This window comes from Apium graveolens, chromosome 11 (assembly GCF_009905375.1).
Source record: "Apium graveolens cultivar Ventura chromosome 11, ASM990537v1, whole genome shotgun sequence".
Lineage (NCBI taxonomy): Eukaryota > Viridiplantae > Streptophyta > Magnoliopsida > Apiales > Apiaceae > Apium > Apium graveolens.
In genome coordinates this window covers 13383860-13396797 of record NC_133657.1, presented here as the reverse complement: position 1 = coordinate 13396797, position 12938 = coordinate 13383860, and the positions used below count along the sequence as shown (strand labels likewise).

Sequence of the window (12938 nt, the reverse complement as noted above, 5' to 3'; positions counted from 1 at the left end):
ATCCTTCTCGAGATCCTCCAGCATTATGATTCCGGCGGTTTTCTGATCGTCTCTCATTTCTCCTACCCCTTTCTCAGTTGGGAACTTGAGCTTAAGATGGGGTATAGACTCCACCGCTTCAAAGGTCGACAAGAATGGCATGCCAAATATTGCATTGTACGGGCTTTTGATACGAACTACGTAGAACTTCACTGGCTTCTCGACAGTATATGGCAATTTGCCTAGGACTGATAGAGTAATCGTTCCTTCAAACTGAATGGGATGTCCTCCAATGGCGTAAAGGGGAGCCTCATTGCAGGGCTCTAACTGCTCTCCGGCCAAGTTCATCTTGCAGTAGGTTTTGTGGAACGGTATGTTGGCCGAGCTTCCGGTATCTACCATTACCTTCCATAAGAGGGTCCTCGTGTGGGCGAATGACATCCTCATAGTCTTCTATGCTGAAGGTCATGGGCATATGGGGCTTCTCCTGACCGAACTGATATAGATTGTATACTTGTCGGGCGTATTTCTTCTTGGTTGTCATACTGTCCTTATCCAGGATGCTGCCCCCAGATATGGTTTTTACTTTGCCCCTAATTATATCCCTTCGCTCTGTCTCCTCGGACTCTATCTCCTCCTCCTAGTTATCCTTCGGCCCCATCCTATCTCTTAGATCTCGGACGAACTGATTAAGCTCGCGGTCTTTGATCATACGCTCGATGAGCTTTTTGAGGTGATAGCACTCATCGGTGTTATGCCCCTTGTCCCTGTGATAGTCGCAGTATTTATCAGGGTTCTTCTTGTGGTTTGGGACCTTCATTTTGGCCGGATGGACGAATCCGGGTTTGCTCTTAATCTCATGTAGAATCTTGGAGATCGGTGCATTCAAAGGGGTGAATACGGCCAAATCTCTTTCTCGTCGCCGTTCGGCCCCGCGATCCGTTTCTCTTTTTCCTTCTTTCCTACTATCCCTTCGGTCAGCGCTTGATCTTGAGCCTTCGTATCTGTCGGCTCGCTTCGATCGGTCGTCCCTTCGGGAATCCTTATACCCCCCAATGCTTTCCATTTTTTGGAGAATGTTCTCGCCTCTCACATATATATCATTCAAGGATTTCGGGGGAAAATCGTAAAGAGATGAGCGAAGCTTTTTACCTTTATAGGGGTCCAGCCCCGCCGTTAGGAAGCCCATTGCTTTGACCTTGTCAAGATTAGTAACCATTCCAGCTTCTTCCTTAAACCGAGCGAGATAGTCCCCCAGCTCTTCGTTCGCCCTTTGTCTGCAGTGGACTAGGGCTTTAGTATCCTTCGCCTTTTGACACAGGTGCGAGTAGTACTTCAAAAACTTCCTTTTCAACTGCTCGTAAGATCCAATAGACCTGGGCTTGAGGGACTTGTACCACATCGAAGCCGACCCTTTGAGATAAGTCTTAAACATTTTGCACAACATGATATCATTGTGACCCATCCCAACCATAATTGCTGTGTGTGTTTGTCTTACTTTTCCAGGGGTTTTTATACTCAACCTCACCATAATTGCTGCTTACGTTACTGCTCATTATGGAGGGAGTGAAAGTGGGGCGTTATGCTTCCTCTGTGTTCCAACGGTCCTGAAGGAGAGAAGGCTTTGACCCATGACTCTCCGCGGGCCTTCCTCCTATGGGCCTGGTGGGCCTTCGGCCCAATAGCGAGGTTGTCGACGGTCTTTAGTTCAGAAGACCTTATTGGGCCTATTGCTAACACATACTAACTTTAAAATATAACCGACCATTACATCTAAATTCGCTGAAATATAATTTTTTACAAGTTCAATATAATAATATTTTTAATTATTTAGCCTACCATTATTGCCAACAACTATTGGAGATACATTTACGCTGAATTTATTCCAAACAACCTACTCCCTCCTACCCGTTGATTAGTATATGTTGTGTGAGAGTAGTATATGTTGCAGGTGTCAGAGGTGTGGCGCGGAGGTTAAAAAAATGTAATTTAGTGGAGTAAAGTAAAAAAATATGTAAAGTAATGAGACCGATTAATTTTTTATATATAGAGCGAATGTAGTAAGAAAAAGTGGTGGATGTAGGTGAGTGTACTTATTTTTTATATTATAAAATTTTATTATTTTTAAAATATAAAGAATTGCAGGAAACGTCCCAAAAAGAAAATTATATAGAATTAAACAGGACCCTTGGAATGACATAATTCATTAACATTGTAAAAAGGATCGCACTTTGGGGTGAGTAATTTTTAAACGGGTGCAAGAACAATTTACTTGACACATTTTTACCCTTGTACGGCTAGACGAGCCTTGAACATACTAGTGTACATGGGTAATTGTATATGTTGTTGATGATATGAAGTGGTCGGACGTTGAATTTAATTTTACAGCGTCCACCATACATACAATTTGGTCCATGAATTGCACTGGTAAATGGTCACCAGCCTCTGCGTGTCTAGTTAATATTAGTAATGAATACCCAGTCGCAGTAGCAGGACCCTATTAAAAGCGAAAATGTCAGCTCTCCAGTTACGTTCATTTCTCTTCCCGGTCTGTTTCACATCTCCTTTCCTCCTCTATAGTAAGTCTAAGTCAGTCCATCCACACTTGCCCAGTTACAGTCCTGTGTAAAACCCAGCTATATCACTTAAATATTCATTCTTATTGTTTATTCCGGACAAAGTTAGTCTCTAAATTTGGCTATAAAGTTGTACACAAAATATACTACCATCTAAAATCATTTACATCGGAGACGCGGTTTTAACGCCTTAACCGCCGGTGGGTCCAAAAAAGACGACGGCACTACCGTTGTTATTTTATTCACATAGCCACACGTGGACATGCTGTACATCCCCCTTCCCTTTTGGGTCGACCACTCATATATATTTAATAAAAAAAATTAATCTTCTATAAAATTGATATATGCTTGTCATTTAACTTTTTCTCAAAATAACTAGGCCTATACCCTTAAAAATTGTAGTTGTGTTTATAAAATTACTGGTCAGAATCGAATTGATAACCAGGCCTTCATTCTCATTACGAGTCTAATATATTTAACTTAATCTTTAATAAAAATAAAAAAAAATATAGTACTTGCATGGTTATAGAAATTGATAAATCATTCCAAAACTGATTAAAATTATTTGTCTAATTTGATCAATTTTTGAAAAATTAATAATAAATTATTTAATTTTTTAAAAATTATTCAATAAATCATAAATTAGTATTTTTATCAAATAATTCTAATTTTTGAAATGTGTTATATGTATTAAAAAGACAAATATTCAGCATCTATATAAATGAAACATACAGTTAGTGCATGTTAATAACTTGTTATGTCAAACTCAAAGAATGATTGCAGTGAAATACTAAAAGAAAGGAAAAAGAGTGTCTAGTTAGTTTAAGGTCTAACAGTAACGGTACTATACTACTCCAACTGTTGCTTCTACTAGTTCCTCGATATCTCCGCTTCTTACAACCCCAAATCACTCACATTACATTACATTACAATGGCCAGCTTCAGCTACCGGTCTCTGCCACAGCTCCTCATTTCATTTTCACTCTTGTTTTTTTCCGCTTCTTCTTCCGCTCCTAAATCCGACCTGCATTGGCGTCCTGCCACCGCCACTTGGTACGGCAGCGCTGAAGGCGATGGCAGCGACGGTACTTATTATTTTAATCCTTTTAACACAATGTATAAATTGTAGTAATGTACTTGATATTTAGGATTCGTGTGTGTTTTTTGGTTTAGGTGGTGCATGCGGGTACGGATCAATGGTTGATGTGAAGCCACTAAGAGCGAGAGTAGGAGCGGTGAGTCCAATTCTATTTAAAGGAGGTGAAGGTTGTGGAGCTTGTTACAAAGTCAGGTGTTTAGACAAGTCCATTTGTTCTAGAAGAGCCGTTACTGTTGTTATTACCGACGAGTGTCCCGGCGGTTACTGTTCCGGAGGACGTACTCATTTTGATCTCAGTGGAGCTGCATTTGGCCGCATGGCTATTTCCGGTGAACACGGGTTGCTCCGTAATCGCGGCGAGATCTCCGTTATGTATCGCCGGTAATATTATATTTATTTACTTGCTTAATTAATTAATCTTGTTTAACGGTCTCTTTTTTCCTTTTATCTGTCTGTTTGTGTTCGTTGGTTTTTCTACTAAACAACAGATGTTACTTGGGTGTAGAATGACGAAAATAACCTTCGGCTTTTACGAGTTTAAGTCTGTTGAAGTCACTGTTCTCAAAGTCTAATATAGTACGACTTGCTGACCATTACCACTGGTCCTCACCTTTGTCCGTTGACCACTTCCATACTCTTATATTTACTGTCACGAACTTTAATTATTTATGTTACGGACGCGTTTTTTGGTTTAAATTCGATCTATCAATCTCTTGTCATGAAATCTCTTAATTTATCTTAAACTTGTACTTTTTTGTTAAGATTGGAATTGTCAATCTCTTGTCAAAAACTCTGTTAATTTATACGAATATTTAATTTTTTGTAGGACTCCGTGTAAATACCCGGGAAAGAATGTAGCGTTTCGTGTAAACGAAGGATCGACACCTTTCTGGCTATCTTTGTTAGTGGAGTTCGAGGACGGAGATGGGACGGTTGGATCAATGCATATTAGAGAGGTCTTCTTAATCTTCCTTCAACCTTTAACTTTGCTTTACTTTCTACACCATCCATCACATGGTGTGATGCACATTCTATTTTTAAACTGTTTTTAGTGTAACTATAAAGATTATGGCCAATGGGTTGTTTAATAATACTAATAGAGATTAGAGTAGAGTAGTTGCGCGGTCAAAAGAAGCTTTATTGAAAGGGTAATTTTGTCAAATAGGGCTCTTCTTTCTTAGCATAAAAAGGGGCATGTGACATTTCCGAATATAAAGTTCACCATAATAGTTTAACCTTATATGCCACCCTCTTTTGTCCATACTCAGTAGTGCCTAGCTAAGTGCTTGGACCAACTTTTTTGTCTACTTTAACAAATATGTTCTTGGCTCCAACCTGATCTTTTACTACAACTAATTACTGCAAGTCTGCAAGTTGTAGTACTTACCTGAAACAGGTGAAATATACATGTTACATTACCTGCAACTCTCTATGCCTAATAACTCCATCTCCTTCAGTCCCCACTCTTACTCTTTTGTGTGTTTTCAGTTTCATCAATAGGACATAACAAGAACATATTACCTCCTTTTTTTTAAAATAATGTAATGGTAGGTCACAAAATGTAACATTTGTTAGCAGTTTACTTGACAGCGTTTGATTAAAATGTTTGACAAATGTTGTGCCGAATAATGATATAGGAAATGGTAGTAACTGTTGGACAAACTTAGTATTTTAGACTAAGTTGTCAATCATTTTGAGACTCTATATGAGTGAAACACATTATGTGTTAGTGGTGTGTATTTATTGGAACGTATTCTTCTCTTCGAGGGGATTCCAACGCATATTAACACGCTCAAAATGAGTAAAAGGTGAATGAGAACTGATGTTCCAGAGTTTTACCTTTTAATATGAAAAGTGGTTTTGTACCACATCGAGAGTAGCACAAACCTATTCCTTAGTTTTTCTTATAAATACCATGTACCACATCGAAAAGAAAAATAAGTCCTTTCAAGCCTCTCTTTATAAATAGAGTCTTAGGGCACCAGTTTTATTAAGTCAAGAAAATAAGAGTCATCTCTTTCATTCTTGGTCTCTTTAGTCTTAAATTTTTCCAATATTCCGGTGATAGTTCTCGGGCCCAGTTCAAGTTCGCTGAGAGTATATTCGATTTATCGATTATACTAGTATCTCGTTTTATCCTGGGAAGCAGGTCGCTAAACACGGATGGTGCGGGGCGAAACTGCTTTAAGGAGACAGTTTTCTGGACTCGAGATTAAATCCAATCTCTGTTTGTTTTCTCAAACCCTTCTCCTAATTTAATTGTTAATTCTTATATGCTTATGTGATTTAAGAATTAGCAATGTTCTTATGAATTAGTTATATATTCAATATATATATAATAATGTCTTTATCGTACAAGATTGATAACAATCTTAAAGCAGTTTCCTTCAATTTTCATACTTTCTTGTGAGTAGACGCAAAGGTCAATTTTATTGTTTAAATTGGATTTATTTATGGGTATATGAGTGGCCATTATTTGTCTCATTAATTAAATTAAATTTAGTGCGTTAATTTCTTTGATCACTTGTTGCCATGTGCTTGAAATTAATATAAATTTGATTTTAAGTGGTGCTTTGTTTAAGCATAACAGGTACGAGGCAAAAGTAAGCACAAAGTTGTTGGATAATTGGTTTCTTATAAGGCTATTGATGCTTTAATGGTTATTGATTTATGATCAACTTATATTCAAGTGGACATATTTGGTGACATCTCTCTCGGGTTGATCATTATAAATTGGTAGATTAAACCCAAATTTATAATTCGTTCATGTTTTCGCTATTAATGGATAGCTTATTATGTTTTGTTAACATGGTGATTGATTTCTTAATTCTGAATTGATTTTGGAATTATTAGTACACTGATACAAGAATCGTATATGCTATAGTTTACATGCGTGTTTGCAAGTTCATAACATGATATTGCTATGCAATTAAATGATATGGCTACATAAATGTGACCCTTCATGATGGAACTTGATTATTTGGTGATTAATTTTTTAATCATTGTTGAGTGATGATAAGGCATCAATTATTATTGTTTAATCTTTAATAATGGAGTTATATCACAAATTTGTAATACTGGATAGAATGCAGTAACATGTTTGTTGTTAAATAATGTGACGAGGTGGACAGCTGAAGTGAACCAGATTTACAATTGCTCAGGATTCTCCACATTAAAAAACCTAATGGGCCTGGAGTACAGGTTATGGGTCGGCACATAAATTATATTTTTCTGGTTGGATTTTTCCTCCAGTTAAATAGTAATTTCACGTGTTGGTGTCGGTCTGCTGCGGCAGTGACACACGAGCCTATTATAGTGATCCATATGATACTTAATACGGCGAATATTGATCTCAGTAGTTACGCTGAACTTCGGAGAGAATCCGAAAAGTTGTTAACCCTAACGCATCAGTTGATCAAGGATCACTGAATGTGGGGTTATTGAAGATTTATATTCTTCCTTGGGCCTTTTATGGTTGTACCAGTAGGTGAGCCAGAAATGTAGGTTCGTGTGAACCATGTAAATATTTTAGAGAAATTCGGTAATTGAATTTTTAATGATAAGAACCACGGGAAGTTCTTTAAACATGATATTAAAATCTTATAGGTTTTAATGAATGACGTAAAACCTGCTCAGATGAGAGGTAGTGACGCGATACGTGTTTACTGTCTGGTTTGATAGTAAAACATTTATCACTCGTACTCGTAGTCGAGTCAATATTGAAGCTAAATAGAGAGATGTGTGCTCTATAAACTCAAGGGCAAATCCAACTTAATACAGATAATTAAGATGGTAGTGAATAAATTTGATGATGAATAATCACCGGGCAAATTCTGTTTGCAACGTGAATATTCATGAGGTCGTTGCACCTTACTCGCATTAAATAAATGGAGTAGATGCAGGCTTGAGTTGCGCTCTGAGAGAGATGCAAAACGATTGTGATCAGCTCAGACTATCACTGAATTTGAGGATATTAGTTACGAAGGGCTAATCGTTCCTTAAACATGATACCACAGAAGGAAATAATTAAATTTCCTATTAGTTTTGGAATATTTTCTGACATTCTGTAAAATATTAAAATTGTGGGGGTATCTAAAATAGAAAATTATTGAATTTTCTATGAATAGTGGAATGTAATGAAACATTCTTGAAAATAATTGAAATGTGGGGGTATCTCGAAACTTGATACCAATACCTCTGTTGGTAGCATGAGATCCAAAATCAATTGAGATATTTTGGATGGATACATAGACAATGGTTGAGTCTAATAATATCCGATATATGAATCTAATTTTTGAGATTCGTAAGAATACTATTACAGAGTTTAGGAATGCTTATGCGATAATCTAGTAGATCCCAGTAGATCTGTAATTAAAAGTCATCTAAATGAACTTACGAGTTATTGGATGAATGTGATGATGAACCTGCAGAGAGCAAAAGACTTGGACAATTGCTAGTCCCGATTGTCTTGATAATTTGCTTGAAGGTGAACTCGTAAATTTAATAGAAGCAATGCGCTTCTCGTATAATTTCTTGATAAGTGAATATATCAAGAGAAAATTTGACTATTACTAAGAGTCAATAAATCAAGATTTTCTAGCACGTGTACTAGAAAATGGATTGTGCATGTTCTCTCTATGTCCTTTGTGGGGGAAAGGATGTTAAGAAATAGAGAGAGTAGTTCTGTTTGACAGAATCTTGTTTAAAAAATATATAGATCTTCTTACGAGATAGAAGCATTAGGACCCAAATGAATTTTTAAATTGGAAAAATATATCTGGGTCTGAAGGAAGTATAAGGTCAGACTGATACAAAAATATTACAGTCGAAAGTGATGACCTTATATAATTTATGAAATATTCTCGAGTTTTGAGAATAAGGTTCATTAAGATGATACTAAAATTATCGTATTGTGAAATTTAAAAGTGCATCAATGAACATTGAGATGGTCTTTCTAAATAGATATTTGGAGAAATATCTATTTACGTGAACCCGAGGGTTGCTCTAGATAAAGCAAGAGTAGAAAATTTGTATTTTCGGTGATCATGTTGAGTGAAACAACATTGACACGAAATAATGACATATTAAATTTGATATTGCTATGATAAGCAATGGCTTCAAATAAATGACATGGTTGCCATTTTGAGGACGCTAAAAATTGGTTGCTATGTGAATAAGGATTGTCAGTTTAAGGACGCTTAAACTCGGTAATGATGCAAACTGAAATTGCTGGTTTTTGGGACGCTAAAAGCTGGTAATATCAATAACAAGTGAAGCCTTAAGTAATAACTAGTAAAGTTATTTCATAAATATGAAATATGTCAATATGAGATGTCAAACTGATTCAAAATCAGAGAATTGACAAGTGTGCATGTGTTATTTACACATGATATGCAAGTCATAATTGATTGCATGTGAGTGATCTGATCATTACGAGAAGTAATGACAAGAGGATCATCTCTGAAAATCTTGATGAGATTGAAAAGTTTTGATTTGAAGATTACAATCTTCGTGACTTTAGAAGTTTTAGATGATACATGTCACAAGTTGGTGATGTGAATTTTGAAGAGGTCAACGAAGCTAAAATTGTCATAGCTGGAATGGATTTATATATATCCAAGCGTAGATGAACAAGGATCTCTCAAGAAGGATTGCAAGTCTGTTGTACTTTTTAAAAATTGTACAAAATTAGACATAGGCTACACAGTTGGTAAACTGGGTAGATGCACGAGTACAATGGAAATGAGATTTAAGGTGTATGATATGTGCTCGTGAGCTTGGACTGCAATACGAAAGATATCTAATTGTACTATGTGAATATAGTATGTAAATTAGATATTTGACTTTAAGAACTTAAAAGTCATTCGAGAATACATTTCACACTTAGCAGTCGTGTCATGGAAATCCTAAACTTAGCTCGATTCATGATGAAATACGAGTCTGGTGCATAAAATAAATGCAGTTAAAAGGCCGAGTAGCCACTTTGTAAGGATATTCCTAAATGACAAGGAAAATGTGTCTTCAATATGCATATATCGTGTAATCAATATGCAAATTGGGAGATCACATTATTGTGTATGAAATGGTATGTCTCACATCTATGATGAGGACATAATACCATTAAACAACTATTCTCAACGAGAATTATCATGATTGACTATGTAAAGTTAAATGATAATGTTTGGATCCACTAACCAGATGGTTAAACTGAGCGAATCTGTTTAAGCCAAGGGAATCTAGTTAGACCGAGAGATAGTTGTCAAATCATCGAGAGGAATGGGCCTTGCCTATTGCTTAACGGCGTCATGGTGGACACCCAACCTTGCTGACTGGAGATCCCAAGAACTTGGTTCAATGGGACAACTAAATCATGATGACCAAATCACTGTGGGGGTAACCCCTGGCCTATTTCTATGATGATGAAACAGTGAGACCCGTAAGGTACGAGGTTAAGCTTTATGCTTTTAATGATCTTTGACGAATACAGGGATTTCAAGTTTGAATACATAATATTCGGTTGAGTAAATGCGGGTTACTCTATAAGATAAAGATCACCTATGTAAGAGAGAAGTATGGCCGCTTCAAAGGAGAATTGCGAGGCACAATTCTTTAGAAACTCTTGCAGAACCAGGACGATGTTCCAGGGCCAAAATGGACATAATCATGAGAACTGAATGAGTCAGGAAAGATATAGTGATGAGTATGTCATCGTTTACACAAACGGTCGAACAGTTCAAGGACATCGCGTCATACTGTCTACCAGTAAAGTCGATATACTTATTCGAGCGAAGGTTCAAGGAGCATTCTCTACCTATCGTATGCTATATCCGACCGCCGGAACTATCACCAAGTCAAGCTCCGCGTCTGTCTGTCTATATGGTGCGTGCTACTGGACCATCAATCTCATTTGTGGGGGATTGTTGGACAAACTTAGTATTTTAGACTAAGTTGTCAATCATTTTGAGACTCTATATGAGTGAAACACATTATGTGTTAGTGGTGTGTATTTATTGGAACGTATTCTTCTCTTCGAGGGGATTCCAACGCATATTAACACGCTCAAAATGAGTAAAAGGTGAATGAGAACTGATGTTCCAGAGTTTTACCTTTTAATATGAAAAGTGGTTTTGTACCACATCGAGAGTAGCACAAACCTATTCCTTAGTTTTTCTTATAAATACCATGTACCACATCGAAAAGAAAAATAAGTCCTTTCAAGCCTCTCTTTATAAATAGAGTCTTAGGGCACCAGTTTTATTAAGTCAAGAAAATAAGAGTCATCTCTTTCATTCTTGGTCTCTTTAGTCTTAAATTTTTCCAATATTCCGGTGATAGTTCTCGGGCCCAGTTCAAGTTCGCTGAGAGTATATTCGATCTATCGATTATACTAGTATCTCGTTTTATCCTGGGAAGCAGGTCGCTAAACACGGATGGTGCGGGGCGAAACTGCTTTAAGGAGACAGTTTTCTGGACTCGAGATTAAATCCAATCTCTGTTTGTTTTCTCAAACCCTTCTCCTAATTTAATTGTTAATTCTTATATGCTTATGTGATTTAAGAATTAGCAATGTTCTTATGAATTAGTTATATATTCAATATATATATAATAATGTCTTTATCGTACAAGATTGATAACAGTAACAATTCTGGTCACGGTGTTGGTAATGCAGGCAGGATCAAGCGAGTGGTTAGAAATGAGTCATTTATGGGGAGCAAATTGGATCATCAATGGAGGACCATTAAAGGGACCATTTTCAGTAAAGTTAACTTCACTCTCAACTGCAAAAACTCTCTCAGCCAGGGATGTCATTCCTAACAAATGGTCTCCCAAGGCTACTTACACCTCTCGCCTTAACTTTTAATTATTTCATTTACTTTTACGCAAGGTGGAGAGCTCATCTTTTAGTGAGGTCCTTACCAATTCAGAAGCAAACGCAATGCTGTCGTTCTTTCTTAGAGTGTTTTACATGAGTCGCTGTTAGTTTTTTTTGTTCAGCCTACCAATTCGAGTGTTATCTGTAATTCGTATTTGTTTTTGCTTCAGCCTGCCAATAGTATTGGATAAAAAAAGGCTTTGGTTTGTGATTGAAGTTGTAGTGTCTGCTTTGTAGCCCTCTCCAGAAGGAGAGCGAGCGTCGTTCTTGATTTACAATTTATAAGTGTAATGTGGATTGATTATATTTTACCATGAATATATATCAAAGTGTATTGCTTCTTTGGTCCGCGACCCAATTTTTATAATTAAGTCGATATTTGTACTAAAAGTTTAATTCAAGGAATCTGAGTAAGTTTATTATTAGACAGGGTGGCGTTCTAGAGCTTATGGGGATGAAGCAAAACTAAATAGAAGAATCGAAGAAAGGGCAGTTACTGAAATACAGGGGATGTATGAACAAAGTAGCTCCTCAGGACCAGGAGGAATGTAAACAACAGGGGGGCACACCCACAATGAAAAATAATGACCTTGCTAGACTTGTTTTCCAAAGCTCAAAGGATTCATTTATGTAACAGTGCGTGTGTGTGTAATTTTCTTTGTTTTCTTAGATTTGCATGTGCTCTGGGATCCCCAAAGATGTGTGGACAGTAGAATGTAAGAAAAGCTGTGAGTAGCAGTAGAAAAAACTTCAGCTTTCACATGCAGTTTGCATCTCTGAAACATCAAGTTTGGTAGGTGGGGATTGGATTAGACCGGTTTTTTTGACTATTTTCTGTTATTGTAGTACTCTGTTCATTTCTCTCGAGTGACTCACTAAATTTTGTTTAGTTTCATGGAAAAGAGCTTCGTAGCCGCACAATAGTCGCTTACTTTCATGCAATTTTGATAGGTGACCATTATTTATCAGACTTAATTATAATTTTACCCTTAAAGTATGACACACTTTACACATAAACCCTTAAAACAAAAGTCTTATATTTTAACCCTTCAAGTATGAGATTTTTTCACTTTAACCCTTTTCTCGAAATTTCTTCCAATACTACCCTCAACCTCAAGAGTTATTATATCCACAATCAGGTACTTCAAGGGCAACATTGTTCGTCAATCATTTTCTTGTTATTTTTTATTTATTAAATAATATAAAATATATATAAATGTATAAGATACTAATTAACTACGTATTATTGTATTTAGTTTACTTTTGGTGAATTTTACTAGAATTATTAATTTTACTTAAAATAAAAACTTGCAAAATTATAATATAATATTAATATCTAGCATATATGTAATTATAACCGATATAAATTAAAACTTATATGATTATATAAATTAATTAATATGATAAATAA

The 12938-nt window shown here is 36.3% G+C and overlaps 2 protein-coding genes across 4 annotated transcripts; one reads left to right on the top strand and one right to left on the bottom strand.

Annotated features, from left to right (window-relative positions):
- Window positions 1-619: 619 nt before the first annotated feature.
- Window positions 620-1453, bottom strand: LOC141695366 (uncharacterized). The gene has a single exon (XM_074499615.1). It carries the CDS (start codon window positions 1451-1453, stop codon window positions 620-622), a length of 834 nt encoding a protein of 277 aa, XP_074355716.1.
- A 1860-nt stretch (window positions 1454-3313) lies between these two features.
- Window positions 3314-12448, top strand: LOC141697784 (expansin-B3-like). Of its 3 annotated transcripts, none has more exons than XM_074502331.1 (4): window positions 3314-3640; window positions 3729-4035; window positions 4481-4610; window positions 11958-12448. In XM_074502331.1, the coding sequence occupies exons 1-4, from the start codon at window positions 3487-3489 to the stop codon at window positions 11994-11996; spliced, it is 630 nt and encodes a 209-aa protein (XP_074358432.1). In that variant the 5' UTR covers window positions 3314-3486; the 3' UTR covers window positions 11997-12448. The 3 variants fall into 3 exon arrangements, with proteins under 3 accessions (XP_074358432.1, XP_074358431.1, XP_074358430.1); XM_074502330.1 differs by having other exon boundaries at window positions 11954-12448; XM_074502329.1 differs by lacking the exon at window positions 11958-12448 and adding an exon at window positions 11324-11880.
- The last annotated feature ends 490 nt before the right edge of the window (window positions 12449-12938 follow it).